Source organism: Leopardus geoffroyi, chromosome C2 (genome assembly GCF_018350155.1).
Source record: "Leopardus geoffroyi isolate Oge1 chromosome C2, O.geoffroyi_Oge1_pat1.0, whole genome shotgun sequence".
Classification (NCBI taxonomy): Eukaryota; Metazoa; Chordata; class Mammalia; order Carnivora; family Felidae; genus Leopardus; species Leopardus geoffroyi.
Window position 1 is genome coordinate 146656483 of NC_059333.1, and position 16726 is coordinate 146673208.

Here is a 16726-nt window from a genome sequence, read left to right on the forward strand (position 1 = left end):
TTCTCCATATGGGGAATGTACCAAGGGGACATGCACTTTGGAGCCCAATTTTAAAATTATGAGTGTGTGCGATGCCAGTGGAACATCCGTGAAGAGTCGAGTAGGCAAATGGAATAATGCTAGCTTAGGTGAAATTAGAGCTTGATGATTAGATTTGGAAATCATCATGTATTAGTGAAGCCATACAAATGCATGTGTTCCCAGGAGGAGTGAGAGAGGGGCAGAGAACACAGAGTTGGTAAGCACTAGCATGAGACCAATGAGCGGAGGAAAACAAACCTGTCAAGATATTGAGAAGGAACAGCAGGAAATTGGGCGCACTAATCGGCTAGCACTCCCATAACAAAATATCATAGACTGGGCAGCTTAAACAGCAGATATCTACTTCTCACACTTTCAGAGGCTGGAAGTCCAAGGTCAAGGCGTTGGTGGTTCGGTTTCTCCTGAGACCTCTGTTCTGGGCTTGCAGGTGACTGACTGCCTTCCACGGTGTCTTCACTGGCGTTTTCTCTGTGTGTGCACTTCTGCCTCCCTGGCAACTCTTTTTATGACGATATCAATCGCGTGGGGTTAGGACCCTAACCTCATGAGCTCTTTCAATGTTAATTATCTCTTCAAAGCTCCTATCATCAAATTTAGTCATATTGTAGGTTAGGGTTTCAACGTATGAATTGGGGAGGATATTATTTAGTCCATAACATAGGAATGGAAGAGCAACACTGAAGTCAAAGGAGAGAGAATGCCAAGGGAGAGAGGTGAGCAGGCTCCTACTACCCAAGGTAATAGAGCAAGAAGGCAGGTAAGCCCCTGATTGGAATACGCCCATCCGTGGCACAAGTTAAAGACAAGATGTGAGCTAAGCAAAAGTACTTTCCAACGGAGAGGTGACTGCCATGGGCTGACCAATGAGTGAGGGAGGAAGTAGTGATAGGAGAGGGTGGGCTCTCACCAGCCCATCGTCACCCAAAATAGTGTTCAGTGTTCAGTGATCAGGCTGGTCAGGTGGTTAGGATCGACCACTTGATCAACTTATTCTAGAGTGTAGACTCTGGAGCTAGACAGGCGTCAGTGTAAACCTGGGCTCTGTCCCTTACTAGCTACGTGAACTTTGCCAACTCTCTAATCTCTATAATCCTCAGTTTCTTCACCCGTAAAGTGAAACTCAGATCAGTACTGCAAGGACGTGCTCCCAAATGTTAACAAGTGATTATATTTGGGTGATAGAGTGAAGGATCTTTTTATTGATTTCTGCCTTTGGCTTATCTCTATTTTAGGTTTTTTTCCACCTAAAGTGAATATACATTATTTTTGCAATTTATTAAAAAAAAATTTTTTTTCAACGTTTATTTATTTTTGGGACAGAGAGAGACAGAGCATGAACGGGGGAGGGGCAGAGAGAGAGGGAGACACAGAATCGGAAACAGGCTCCAGGCTCTGAGCCATCAGCCCAGAGCCTGATGCGGGGCTCGAACTCACGGACCATGAGATCATGACCTGGCTGAAGTCGGACGCTTAACCGACTGCGCCACCCAGGCGCCCCTATTTTTGCAATTTAAAACACAACTATGTTTTCTCCAAAAGAAACAATTCCTGCTTTCTCTAAACATGTGGTATAATAGCAGGTTTTATTAATATCTGTAGAGAACTGCAAACAAGGGGATGGATGAGAAAAACAGATATTCTCATTTTTTCCCTTTATCGAAGACAGGAAACATACATGGAGTACCGTAGGGCGCAAAGTGTGGTTCAAATTTGAAAAATGAATAATCTATGTTTCCAAGGGTTTTACAAGTATGTGTGTGTGGGGGGGTAGAATTCCAAAAAAAATAATGAATAATTATAACACACTCCGTGTCAGAATGGGATAAACATTACAAAATAGGTCAAATAAACGAAATGCTCCTTGGGTTCCCTCTGGGAGAGGAGAGATCATTTGAAGCTGGAGGAATCACAAAATATTTCCTGGAGGAGCTAACATCACGTAAGATTCTGAAAGGGGTGGGTGGTTCTCACACATTCAGTATCGTCTCAATGTTCATTGGCCTGTTTCACAATAGAAGGAGAATTGGTCAAGAGATAAGAGCTGAGAATGCAGAATATGATTGATTTCTATGAAGAGCAGTCTTCTGTCAACTGCTTTGGTTGCCAGTAACCTCAGCAGCTGCGTGTCAAAAAGTTGAGGGGAGTGGAAAGTTCTGGCTTATCACAACTGGAAAATGCAGGGCTTAAATTAACCATTTTGATTCAGTGCAATTGTGTGTGTGTGTGTGTGCGTGCGCGCGTGCTCAGAGGTTGTAAAACTGGAAATGTGAAGACACTCAAGCCGTTTAACTTTGGTTCAACTTGGTTTTTATTGTTTTTCAAATTGGTAAGGGCCTAAAAATTACTCTTTGTTTTTTAAGTCCCGAGGAGTTGGGGTTTTAATTTTTGCTTCTATCTGCAAATGGCCCCAAGTTTTGCATATGTCTATTAACTGAAAATTATATTGAGTCAAATATAAAACTCTGCGTGAAAGCAATGTTTTAACTGAGAGTATCAGACTTCTTTTACGGCGAGAATCCCAAAAGGAAGGTCAAACTGACAAATGTTTAAGATTGCCAAATTGCAGTATGTGTGAGTTTACAGGCCTCTGATTTCATCGGGCTGATGGTTTCTAAAGGATGAGTTTGCATTTGGCAAATTCAGATTCTCAATTTCACAGGAGATTGGGGATTAAATCAGAAATGTTAAAGGCAAACAACTTTAAAGTCAACATTACTAACACATGATGGCAAAGGCCCTCCAGTTAAATTCTCTGCCACGGAACTGAGTATCTTAAACCTGGCCTCTGCCAATGTAAAACATCTGTCTTTGCATTAAATCTAGGGGGAAAAAAGCCTTTGGGATCACCTGGGCATTTATTTGCTTCTCAGTATGTCTGGAGGAGTAAGGAAGTATATGTAAGCTGTCCAGAGGAACTTGGGCAAATTTAGACAAAAAAGAAGAAAGAAAATACCCACACACTTCTCCTTTTTAAAGAAGAGGAAGTAATAGTGACATCACCTGTCGCTAAAAACTAGCCTGTTTACATCTCAATTTATTAGGCAATAGAATGCCTTTCCAGAGTTGTGGACTACGTAGGGCACTGAAGTCCAATTTTCTTCTAAATCTTTATTAACTCATTCTTTCATTTATCCAACAGCTATTTCTTAAACACCTGTTACATGCTAGGAACTAAGCTCACAATGGTGAGCAGAGGGAAAAATTTAATCCCTGTCCTCAAAAAATTTGGACTTGAGCTGGGGAGAGGAATAGAAGTGAAAGAGTGACACCGATAATGACACAACGATACCTGTAGTAAGTGTGAAAAATGAGAAGCATAAGGGTGCCAAGAGAACATATAATAAAAAGTCTATTCAGAGAGGTTAGGGAAATCGTGTCCATCAAGGAAGTTGGGATTTACCAAGAAGACGAGGAATTGGCTGGGTGCAGAAGAAAGGAAGAACAGAGAGAAGGAAGGGGGCCCTAGGGGTGGCTCTGTACAAGAGGGACAGTGGACATGCTCTAGGGAATTTGGAGAAGGCTCTCAGCAGGAGAGGAAGGGCCTTGAAGGATCCAATTTCTACCCTCTCTCAAGAGCAGTGGGAAGCCACTGAATGCATTTAATCAGAGGACTGGGATAATTAGGTTTGCACTTTGAAAAATGGACGTTAGCTCTGATTTGAGAAATTGGGGGCCCAGAATGGCCAGGCCTGGGGATGGGTGGTTGGGAGACTCCCGCCCAAGGGTTGGCAGTGGAGAAAATGGCAAGAAGCAGATTTCGAACTCCACTCTCCTTGGCGGCTCAAGTGGCACCAGCTTTGGCGAGGCTGTGGTTGAGCAAGAAGATGCCCAGCCCCTCCTGGTTTCCCTGCGCTTCCAGCATCCGGAACACAAGAGGGCTGGGAAGTGGCCTTTTCCTAAGAGACATTCAGAGGCAGCTTCCGTGTTGGGTGGAACAATGGTGACAAGGCTGATGGCTTCAGGATCAAGCAAATGAACTCTTAGATTGACAGGGAGGTTTTCCGGTGTTGGGTTTCCTGGGAGAGCTATTTGCTTTTATTCCCAATGAACCTGGCCACCTGCCTCTGCAAATGTTTCTCTCAGATAAAGAAAATAAGTTCATTGTGTAACCTGCTGGAAGATCTCCTGCCCAGAGAATGGTACACGGTTGGAACTGGGATGAGCATATAATTCCCTACCCAACCAAGACGCTTGGGAAAGGAAAAGGGGCTCCTTGAATGATCGAACTTCAAAACAGGTGTGCACATGGTTCTTTTCCGGCAAACCTGGTCACCCTAGCAAGAAGGGAGGGTTCCAAGTTGCCCCAGCTTTCCCTTTTGCAGAGGCGCTAAGGATTCTCTCTTCACAGGCAGTATGGGCGTGCAAACCCTGGCACTTCTCTCACTCCTGGGCCACTTTGATATTAACATTTACTGCCAGACTCCATCCATTCTGCACATGAAATGTCCCACCACTATCCCTCTGTGGTGGCTGCTCCTTCACACTCACTGAAGCGCCCCCACCCCCACCCCCCAGGAAGGGGCAGTTCAAAACGGGAGGCAGCACCCCAGAGCTCCTCGGAAACGCTGCAGCTTGGGGGTCCTGGATCACAAATTTTACATCTTAGCAAGATACTCATTTGGTTAACACGCACATTAAAGCTTGAGGGAAAAAAAGGGGGGGAAAAAAAGGAAAAAAAAAAAAAAACTTCCGGACTTGGACCTACAGTAAGGAAAACATTTCACAACGAAACAAAAGTTTCTCGAGGCACTGCTTGCTATTTTATTTGAAACAAAACTGCGCTCACGCCTCAGATTTCGGCATCCGCTCGCGGGGGCCGCACTTGGGGGGCTGAACACACGATTCCGGGGCACCCGGGAACAATGCAAAGGGGGGTGTGCGGAGGGGGAGGATGCTTGGTGCGGGAGCTCGTGCAAAGCGTGCAGACTCGCTGTGTTCGGCTACTTTCTGAGACGCGTGCCCTTAGTCACGCGGGGGGGCAAATGCTCGGAGCCAGCAACTCCTGAGGGCGGCGGGGGCAGCTGAAAGTTTGCCAAAGCCCTCGGAGGGGCCGGTCTCAGGGACGTGATTGGCAGGCAGGAGAGAGAGCGAGGGCTGAAAGCCGAGCGGAGGGAGAAGGCTCTCGGGCGGCGAGAGGTCCTGCCCAGCTGTTGGCGAGGAGTTTCCTGTTTCCCCCGCGGCGCCCGGGCGAAGTTGAGTGAGTCACTCGCGCGCACCGACCGACGACACCCCCGCGCGCGCACTCGCCGGGGGCAGGAGCCGGCCTCCTGCGCAGCTCCCCTCGGCCGCCGGGGGCCTCCCCGCGCCCCGCCGGCCTCCAGGCCCCCTCCCGGCTGGCGAGCGGCGCCGCATCTGGCCCGCGCATCTGCCCGGCCGGCCGGCGCAGGGTCCCGAGAGGGCGCGGCGCGGGGGCGCAGCCGGGGCTCCGGGAGGCGCCGTCCGCTGCGCTCCGGGCTCGGTCTATGACGAGCGGCGGGGGCTGCCATGGGTCGGGGGCTGCTCCGGGGCCTGTGGCCGCTGCACATCGTCCTGTGGACGCGCATCGCCAGCACGATCCCGCCGCACGTTCTGAAGTCCGGTGAGTGGCCCCCCCCTCGCCCCAGGCGGGCTCGGCGGGGCGCCGGGGGTCCCCGCTGCGCTTGACAGGCGGCCCCGGGTGCCCGGCGCTCGGGCGGAAACGGGAAAGTTCCCTCGGCGGCACCCACGCAGCCCGGCTCCCCGAGGGGCGCCGGGGTGTGCGTTTCTCTTTCAGAAGAGGAGGAAAATTCGAGGGGAAGGGGGCGCGGGGCACGTCGGGCCCCCTTTGTGCGGGCAGGAAAGGCGTTGCGCCGGCCGCGTCCGAGGCGCGCCCCCACCCCCGGAAAGGGAAGTTTGAGAAGTTGCTTGGGCATCCGAAGGAGGCAGGGGAGCCGCGCGGCCCGGAGCCGAGGCCGCCGAGCAGCCAGAGCAGCTGGCGCACCTGGGGTCGCCGCGGCCCGGGCCGAAGGCGCGCGCCCACCCGGCTCTGGCCGAGCCACCCCCCTCAGTGGCCAGCGAGTCCAGCCTTCGCTCGGGGGAGGCGCCGCACGTCGCCCCAGGCCGGCTTCTCGGCCCGCAGTCACTGTCTGCAAGTTTCAAGGAAAGAAACAATTTCCCAAGGAAAGCTCTCTGGCCCCGCTGATGGCTGGGCGTGGACGGGGAGGGGAGCAGGGATGGTCAGGTGGAAGGCGGAGAATTACGAACTCAGTGCCTACTAGGTGCTGGGTGCTGGAGATGGGGCCTGGAGCAAGATAGCCCTGCCTTCCCTGAGTTGATGGGTTCTGGAAAGGTTCGATTCCTGACCGTCCGTACGCTTCCTAGAGGTTTCTGAAGGTGAAAATGCAGGAATTGAGTTCTTACTGACTTGCTGGGGAAAGTGCGGAACCCCCGGGACCTTAAAAGTTAAAGTTTTTGCAGCTGTGATTCCGACAACTGAGTGTCTGCAGCTGGGGTCAAGGTGAACTGAGTATTTGGACCTTTCAAGGCCTCAGTTCCTTCATTTGTAAAATGGTTACATTGGGATAGTTTTACATCCCTTTCATTGGTAGCGCTTGTCGCTGCCTTTCCCCTTCGGTGATTTGGAGATGCCTTGTGTAGGTAGATTTGGGAGGGAGTGTAGAGGATCTGACAGGCCACGTCACCTTCAGGTACTTGCTTGTTTTTCCCAAGGGGCCGCAGGCAGACTTGACCTTTATGTTTGTCCAGAAGAGAGAAGCACCGGGTTCTACATGGTACCTTTCAGAGGATTTGAAGTGGATTGAGAACTTTTTAAAATGATGCTTCATACGGAACGTGGCATGGAGATGGGAGTTTTCAGTGGAATAAGGCAGAAGAACTGTTGTAAACATAACGTCCTAACGCGCATTTGAGTTTAATAAGATCCTAGTATTTCATTCTTGGATGTTTTCCTACGTTGCAGCACCACAATGTTCAACTGTCTCTGATTATATTCCAGACACTTAAAAACTGAACTATATTTTGCTAGTAAAGATTTGAAACAGCACCCTTCATTTTCCGAGTACGTTAGAAGTCATTAAAACTCTTCGTTTCAGATTACGAAAGAAGGAAATCAGCAGGCCCTGATTTCGTTAGGTTTTGTTTACGAGGATAAGATTTATGAATTTTCAAATTCCAGACTCAGTACTTCATGAGTCCGTTTCATTTCATCTGTATACACATTTTTAAACAATTAGCTTAAGAGCCTAGTGGCTTTTCATTCGGGCTTTTGAACAGTTTTGCAAAACCCACAGGTTTCATATTTTGATGGAATTAAAGTTTCCGAATTTGAACTAAGGAATCACTTTGAATTTGGATTCATTTGAAATTAAACTTTCAAGGATAGTTGAAGGTTGAAGGTAGCTATAATGAAAACAAGAAACCTACCTTCCACTTGCATTTTAATTTTCCATGTAAGTAAACGGTTTCAGGATTTTTCTAAAATAACTGGTAAACTGTCCAGGTTTTTTCAGAGCAGCTTAATGTGTGATAAGATGGGAGGAAATGAGATTGTTGACCGTGTCTTGTTAGGTCACCTAAGTAAGTCCCATCTTCTGTTTGGCAGACTGATAAGTGGGCAAAGGATTTCAGTGTAAGAACAAACTTCCCGAAGAAATGTTCTTAAATCCTTTTTTGTTTGTTTGTTTGTTTGTTTGTTTCATAGACCCACTCTTCCCGAATGCCCCAAATTAAGTAATTACTCTTTAGGGGAAAATCTTAAATGTCAAAAAACTCTTCAGATCTGAAAAATGCCACTTGTACTTTTCAAATACCTAACAAGAGATTTCTGTGGCGGTCTCAGTGTTGGTAAAAGTGTCACACAGATAAACTTCTTTCCTGAAATCATGTTATGTACTTACTTTGTCAAGGTCAGAGACTAGAGATTGCTAGGCCCGGAATTTGATCTTTGGTCCTATTGCTTTTCAGAAAACACATTTATACCCCTAGGCCACTTCCTTTAATAACAGCTTACTTTTCACCAGTTATGGTTTATACAAAAAACTCATCATAGTTTGGATTTATTGCCTTTTATCAAGGTAGCACCCCATGGTGATGAGTCCTCATTACAGTCTGTGCAGCTACCATAACTGCTACAAGGTTTCCATTTTATTTTTTTAAATGTTTCTTTATTCTTGAGAGAGAGAGAGAGAGAGAGAGAGAGAGAGAGAGACAGAGTGTGAGCGGGGAAGGGACAGAGAGAGAGAGAGGGAGACACAGAATCCGAAGCAGGCTCCAGGATCTGAGCTGTCCGCACAGAGCCCAACACGGGGTTCGAACCCATGAACTGTGAGATCATGACCTCGGCCGAAGTCGAACGCTTAACTGACTGAGCCACCCAGGTGTCGCACGTGGTTTCCATTTTAATTTAGCAATCCTTTGTTATCAATGCTACTTTAAAATTTTTTCTTTATTTTTTGTAACCCTAATTTTCCAATGAAGAATGATACCTCATTGGTGCCATTGTAAAAAGTGGCCAGTACTCATTCTGCCTTCTCAGTTATTTATGGAGTATGTTCTTGTGCCAGGCTCAGACCTGAGGACACTGTCCTGAATGAATAAGATGGGACTTGGTCTTTGCTCTCATTGAGTTTAACGTTTGGGAGGGTGTGAAAGGCCTCGTGCAAGGGCTTTGAAAGGCCTCCATAGGGGCGCCTGGGTGGCGCAGTCGGTTAAGCGTCCGACTTCAGCCGGGTCACGATCTCGCGGTCCGTGAGTTCGAGCCCCGCGTCAGGCTCTGGGCTGATGGCTCAGAGCCTGGAGCCTGTTTCCGATTCTGTGTCTCCCTCTCTCTCTGCCCCTCCCCCGTTCATGCTCTGTCTCTCTCTGTCCCAAAAATAAATAAACGTTGAAAAAAAAAAAAAAAAAAAAAAAGAAAGGCCTCCATAAACAAGGACACATAGTTTAACCCTGTGCACTTGGAGGCGTTAATGAACCCTGGTGGTTTATTTCCTAGACCCCTCTTTCAAAAGCCCATTTGCTTGTTGAATGTTCTTATAGGAGTGCCTGTTGAATGTTTTTTTTTTTCCTCCGTCCCTCTGAACATCTGTTCTTTCCATTGATCTGTCCTTTTCTATACCTGCCATGTTGTAGGTCCCCACTTGGGCCACCCTGGTTCCCCACTCGGTAGCCATTGTGGTAGACCCAATGTGGCCATCCAGTCTTTCTTTTGAGGATAGGCTTAGAGATACAAGCTTTGGAATCGAGGCCTCCTGGGTTCCAGAACCATCTCCTGCTTACTGGCTGTGTTGCCTGATGTAGAAACCTTCCTCTCTCATCCTCAGTGCCCTCCCTCATTTGTAAAATGGGGATTATGGAGCCATGGTAAAGATTAAATGAAATAAAGCTTTGAAGTGCTTAACACAGTGCCCACAGCATAGTAAATGCTCAATAAATAGCAGCTTTCATTATTATTATTATTATTAAGTCCTCAATCAGGCCTCACAAGATGCTCCATGATCTGGTTGTCCTTTGATTCTGAGACTGCATCCCACCAAGTGTCACATTTTCCCAGTGTACCCCTGTCATCCTGTATACACACGCCCTGAATAGTTTAGCCCTTTTAGTTAGTGTCTTTGTTCAAGCTGCTCTCTGTTCACACCTCCTGCTCCCTGAATAACTTTCCCTTGTCTTTAAGACTGCACTCAAGTGTAGAGGTACCTGGGTGGCTCAGTCAGTTAGGCGTCTGTCTGACTCTTGACTTCTGCTCAAGGCCTGATCCCAGGGTCGTGGGGTCAAGTCCCGTGTTGGGCTCTGTCTGATGGCACAGAGTCTGCTTGGGATTCTCTCTCCCTTTCTCTCTGCCCCTTGCTCATGCTCTCCCCCCACCCCTCAAAATAAATAAACTTAAAAACAACAACAACACTTTGCTCAAATGTCATCTGCCTAAAGAAACCTCAACCCCAGGTTGAGCCAAGACCTTACCACCCAGGAAATGTTGAGCTGAGCTGCTGGAACAATCCAGGTCAAGCATTTTAACAACCAGGCAATCACTATGTATTGGGAGTTTGTCTGAATGGTAAAATCTTACTTTTGGTTAGAATAGTTTTGGCTCCGGGGTGCCTAGGTGGCTCAGTTGGTTGAGCTTCTGATGTCGGCTGAGGTCAGAGTTTGTGAGTTTGGTTCATGAGTTCAAGCCCCACATCGGGCTGTCTGCTGTCAGCACAGAACCCACTTTAGATCCTCTATACCCCCCTCTCTCTGTCCCTCCCCTGCTTGCTCGCTCTCTCTTTCAAAAATAAATAAACATTTAAAAAGGAAAGGGATCGTTTTGGCTCTGATCTAAGTGGGCAGTGTGGCTGTTTTTATCCTATGTCCTTGTTTTCTTATTCTGGTCAGATATGGCATAAGAGGCTTCAACTTCTGACAACTTTCTGATGGAAAGTTCTCATCCAATCCCTTCAGCTATGCATTTTGAATTAGCATTAGGCATTCTAAGCCCTTCCAAAACGTTAGGGTTTCCACCGAAGAAATTCTCCAGTAAATCCTGAATTCTCTCTCCTTTTTTTTTGTTCTAGAAGGTTGTCGAAAGGAGACTTTCATTAAAAATGAAGTGCTGAAATCTAAATATAGCTTTTAAGTTTCTTTTTTCATCAGGGTTTTATGTTTTGGTTTATAAGCAGTGACGCAGAGTTGGTCTAAGGGCAGAGTGGCCCTCGAGCAGTCTCTCTCTGCTGCAGAGCTGTGTGGATGTTATTTAGGTCTGATGCAAACCACCAAAACAGTTTAAAATAGGGTGCAGAGGAAACCTACTTCCTGGCTAGAGCATGGCATTATTTAGCCAATTTCCACATAAAAGCATAACTCCGCTACCTTGTTACCTTCCGCTCTCTGGGTCCTCACTTACAGCTTTGGCCGATTTAACGCATGATTCTCAGGGGAAGTGACTTAGCAGAGAAGCATTAGCAGTAAGAACACTCACCACGTGTTTTGTGCTACCTGTTTTCCGTGTAATGTTGTGTCCCCCCACGTGTACTGTTGCTTCTGACCTGGGCACCGCGATCATTCTCCTTCCTTGCCTGGCATGTCAGGAGGGTTTAGAAGGCCGAGCGGGCACATTAGCTCATTTCAGGGAGAAGTGGGGAGAAGGGAAACCAGCATTTGAAAATCTGCTCGCAGCCGGCTGCTTGACATGGCTGATCTAATTTAATCTTCAGAAGAAGCCTGCTATCTTTATTTATAAATGGGGAAGATGGAGTCTGCTCAAGGTCACTCGAGGTTTGTGTGTGTGTGTATTCAAAGTTTGCCCGGCTTGCATTCTGCTTGGCTCTTTTACGTGGTGTATCTGTGAGTACAGAAGTTGAGATGAAGTTCGGGAGGGGGTGAAGAGTCCCCGTGTTTCAGCAAGGGGAAACTGACCCTCTGATAGGATCAGTTCAGTGCTTCTGATTTCATGATTTGCTCTGCTTACGTGATCTGCCTCCTTCCTGACTCTCTTTGTACTACAGAAAATCAAGATAGGGCAGTCTCTTTGCAAGGAAACTCTACTCTTCTAGTCTGATCACAGAGGCCTTCATGTGACCCACGGTTTGACTGTTGGCGGCGATTGGACAAGCACCATCCAGGCCTAGCGTGTGGGCAAAAGGGGCCTCTGCCCAAATTCCAGGCACGTAGGCTCAGCCTCTGCGTACAGGCCACAAATGACTGTTGGTGAGAGCAGAAGGAACAGACTTTATCAGGCATACCAAACGGGGAAGATTCGACTGTTGAGGTCCACCCAATCTGAAGGCTTGCAGGTGGTTAAGATTCTTCTCCTCATGATAAGTTCCGGCCTTTTACTTGCTATGATCAGCTTTTTAGGTCTTGGCACTCAGCAGGAAGCAACTGCCTCCTTACATGTAGTCAACTCAGCATGGCTTGCTTAGGCTCTTATGGGTTCCCTAACATCTTTGTTTTGTTTATGGGGCCGAAGCACAGCTCTTTAGGATGGCTTTAGCTGCAGACTAAGTGCCTATGACTAGTGAGGCTGTGAGTGGGAAAGACTGCCTGCTCTGAAAATATGCAGCTCACTCACCCCCTCCCTCCCACCTTCCCTCCCACCTTCCCTCCCACCTTCCCTCTCTCCTTCCCTCCCTCCCTCCTTCCCACCCTCCTTCCTCCCCTCCTCCCCCCACTTCTTTCCCTCCTTGCCTCCTCACCTCCTCCACTTTCCCTTCCTTCCTTCCTTCCTTCCTTCCTTCCTTCCTTCCTTCCTTCCTTCCTTTGTGATGAGATCTCCTCCCCCTCCCAGTTTATTTCAGCTCAGTTAAAATATAGGCCTAATGTATGGGCAAAAGGGTCCTCTGCCCTTGGTTGTAGAGGGCACTACCTTTATTCTTCTCAAGTCAGACCCCTTGTCCATGGGGTGAGGAGACTGTGGGCCTGTGAATCCAAATTCCTCCCTCTTTTAGGTCACGTTTCGGGTACCTGGGAACCACAATTCGCTGTCCAGATGGCCCTGTTAGCTTTGACAGACTATATGGACCTTTGGCCCATTTTGGTGAGGGCCCATATAGCCACTAGTCTGTGCACCTGAGCGATGGCTAAGGGGCAGCTGTGTGTGTATGGGGTGTGTTCAGGGGAGTGTTACAGCTTTGTGTGTCTGTACATGTCTTACAAGGTCCCTCTTGATGTAGGATGGAAGGGGCAGTGGAAAGAGGAAGCTATGTTGTTGGCCAGGCCCCGGACAATGTTTACCCAAAACACCCAGTTCTAGGGAGGGATTTGAGTAGTGCAAGAGTTTTAAAATGATACTTGGTCCTGCAAAGTGTTATGAAGTTATATTTTGTCAGTGGAAGTAGGACAAAACCCATTTTACTGAATAGTTTCTCAGCTTAATTTAGAACGTCCACTATTTTGACCTGTGGTGTGTGGGCCTCTATTTGTCCTGGCCCTGGCTCTTCCAGTGCTGGGGATGCATCTGGCCTCAAGAACATTCCTTTGCAGAGGTGTGGGGTACAAACTTAGTTTTTGTGGATTGTATTATATTTTCCCTGGAGAGACTGGTCATTCATGAAAAAGCTAAGACTGTTTGTAATTATAATGTATTTTTTTTTTGTGCAGTTCAGTTTCTTATAGTATTTTCTTGAAGGAAACTTTAGTTCTATTCATTTGACTTGTTCTGTGTGCTATTTCACGTATACATTTTTTTTTTTTTTTAAAGATTTCCCAATGCCTAGTTGCATTTCCTCCATGTGTCGGGAACACTAGGGCAGGGTGAGACTTATCTAGATGTTTTCTTCCACTACTGTAAATATTTTTACATGAGTATCCACGGCCCTCTCAAGCCTCTGTAAGGAAAACAAGAACAGTAGAACAGTGCTAAGAAGGAAGAAGCCCTTCTGACCCTGTCAAAGGTATAGATTGCCCAAACTATGCATGTTGGGGAGCCGGGGAGTTGGCAGAACAAACAGGAACGTTTCGAAGGAGAATATGAAGTCTGGTACATACTTAGAGCATAGGCCACAGCAGGGCTTATCTGAGAAAGCTGTAAATCATTACAGAGAATTCACTGACTTGGAAGGAAACTCAGTCGGCTCTTTGTGGATATGACTGGCCATCCGAAAACTCTGTGAAACTTTTCTACACAGGGATATCAAATTGGCCTCATGCTCCCTGTGAGTGAGGAAGTTCTCTCTCTCCAGGAAGCTTTATTCAGGAACCTTCATGAACAGGTTTCCCAATAATGTGTGTAGCTCGCTTCTTGAGATCTTGCTACTTCCTGGATCATGCTGAGCATCACATCTCTATTAGTTAACCTTCAACAAAATTTTTTAATGTTTATTTATTTTTGAGAGCGGAAGAGAGAGACAGAGCACGAGTTGGGGAAGAGCAGAGAGAGAGGAGATACAGAATATGAAGAAAGAAGCTCCAGACTCTGAGCTGTCAGCACAGAGCCCGATGCGGGGCTCAAACCCACAAACTGTGAGGTCCTGACCTGAGCCAAAGTGGGACGCTCAACCGACTGAGCCACCCAGGCGCCCCTCTATTAGTTAACCTTCAAAACAACTCTATGAGGTAGATTTTATAATGCTCATTGTAAGTCCTCCGGAGTTTGGGAAACTTAGCGAAGTCTGCCTGGGTAGCAAATGATTATGCTGGGATTGGAACCAAGATGGTTTGGTTTAGACACCTGGTTTCCCAGTTGTTACATTACATACTATAGGAAGGCGAGGTTGCCTAAATTGACATAAGTAGTTTCTCTATTGTAGCAGGGGTGGTGGGGGGGGGGGGACATAGAGGCTGAGAAAAATAATGATTATATCCAACATTTTTCTGACGCTTTAGTGTTTTTTTCATTTATTATCCCATTTAATCTCTTTAGCTAAATAAAATAGTGCTTGATTCATACGCCAAGTAATCAGACATCATGCCTGTCTTGTGACCTCAGTAGGAAAATGAAATATATACATCCATTGATGCATTGTGGAATATTTATGTCATCAAGGAGCAAAACCGGCCCTTTATTTGGGAGGACTGGGGGGGAATTCAAGGATGTGTAAGTATGTAGGGAATATATATGGTGTGCCAAGGTGGGATGTGACTTGCAAGGCTTATCCTTGGTATAGGCCCATCTCTGGCTCTGGAAGGGGGACTGGCAATGTGGTTAGCGAGTGTCATCAAGTTGAAGAATATTTAAGAAATCTTGCGGTGCCCTAAATATCACGGCTCACGTATAAAAGAAACTTGATGGAGGTTTTCCCAAATTTAGAGGCAATTCAAATATTTATAGGATATCACTTAAAATGACTTACGAAGCTGAAATAAACTTTTTCCAAGCTGTTAAACAATAAATTACAGGGGCGCCTGGGTGGCTCAGTCTGTTAAGTGTCCAACTCTTGGTTTCGGCTCAGGTCATGATCTTGTGGTTCATGAGTTCAAGCCCTGTGTCAGCCTCTGCACTGACAGTGCAGAGCCTGCTTGGAATTCTCTCTCTCTTTCTCTCTCTCTCTGTCCCTCCCCTGCTTTTGCTTTTTCTCTCTCTCTCTCAAAATAAATAAGTTTAAATATTTTTTAAAAAATTACAAATTCTGATCAGCAGTTCTAGAGCAAAGATTGAGTTCTTTCTTTCTTTCTTTTTAATGTTTATTTGTGTGAGAGAGAAAGAGACAAAGCATGAGCAGGGAAGGAGTAGAGAGAGTGGGAGGCACAGAATCCTAAGCAGGCTCCAGCCTCTAAGCTGTCAGCACAGAGCCCGAGGCGGGGCTAAAACTCCTGAACCGTGAGATCATGACCTGAGCCAAAGGTCATGCTTAACCAACTGAGCCAGCCAGGCACCCCTGAATTATTTTTCTATTATCTCTATAGAGAGTATTGTAAAATATCATTGGAAGAGGTGATCAAAGAATATGCAATCAAAAAAGGTAGCAAAGATATTTCAAAGGTATGTCAGTTAATAAAAACTGTTTTTTTTTAATTTCATGTTTGTGGTATTTGTAGCTTTTTAAAATTTGTAACTTGTAAGATGCCATTTTAAATCCTAAATATTTGCTTTCATACCTAAATTTCTATTTTTAATTTTTGTATTCTTTTCCTTAAAAAATGCCCTGAAATTTAAAAGCTTCATAAGATCCAACTCTATGCTTAATGGTAGGATTTGCTTTTTGGCCTAAAAAGTAAATAGAAGTGCCTCCTTCCCCACCCCCACCCCCATATAAACAGAGACTGAAGTCTGCATTGTTACATCACCAAACCCAAACTTCCCCCCCCCCTCCACGCTTAGCTAAACCCTTCATCATTTCCCTAGTTTGGAGGCCCCATGCCAAGTAGAAAAGAAATTGTAAATATGTAATTATCACAGAACCTTGATCTTGAATGAAACCCAGATCTGACCGTTAGTTTGAGTGATGATTCTGCCTGGGAGACAGCTGAGGAAGACTAAAGTGTGTTATGACAACCAAGGTGTCTGGGTGACTTGCCTAAGTCCCTCGGCCCCACTAGGTCTAATTTTTTTCTGCATACAGTGGCAAGAATTGGACTAGATGATATTTCCAGTTTTTTTCTGTTTTGAAATGTTTCATTTTGTAGCTTAGTGGAGGAAATCATTGAAACTGACTTAGAAAACATAATCCTTAACTAATCTAAGCAGAAAACTCAAAAGTCATGACAGGTCAGAACTGACAGATAAACATCCACTTGGAGTTTGTTGGAGATGACTACTCTTGAAAAAAGAAAAAGAAACCATAGTTATTTTGAAAATTTCTTGGTACAGGTGCCTGAGCATACACCCTGACTAAATAGCATGTTTGCTTGAACCTAGCACTTCTTCTTTGCTGAAGAAAAGGCTTACTTGGTTTGGTGGTAATACCATTTCTCTTTGGTTAATTATGGCGTTCTCATTCCCGCTTTCCCCTGAATTGGTTACAATGTCTGGGAAGGCTTTTCCTGAGGAAGACAATTATGAAATGCTTTGCTGTATCTAGGAAAAGAACGTCCTAAAGGAGCTTCTATGGGTTTTTTGGGAAGAGAAAGGAAACTCGTCTGAATATATTTAGTCTTCTCCTGCCTTTCAAAGATTTCTCTACCACTTTTCTTAACATAGTCTCAGAAAAGACAGAATTTGCTACAGATTGGCAGATTGCAGACTGCTTTTTTTAGGCAGAAGAGTAGCTATGAGCCCCGTAATTACATTTCTGTAGTGTCTGCAGACACCAGTTAGCACAAAAGAGGAATCTTCTAACTATTCCTTAGAATG

General features: G+C 46.1%; 1 protein-coding gene across 1 annotated transcript in view; it reads left to right on the forward strand.

Moving 5' to 3' along the window:
• Positions 1–5128: 5128 nt before the first annotated feature.
• Positions 5129–16726, forward strand: part of TGFBR2 (transforming growth factor beta receptor 2) — a 90356-nt gene continuing 78758 nt past the window's right edge. Inside the window, exon 1 of the mRNA XM_045436415.1 lies at positions 5129–5620. Coding sequence (XP_045292371.1) covers positions 5527–5620 — 94 coding nt within the window. The 5' untranslated portion in view covers positions 5129–5526. The remainder of the gene's footprint in view (positions 5621–16726) is intronic.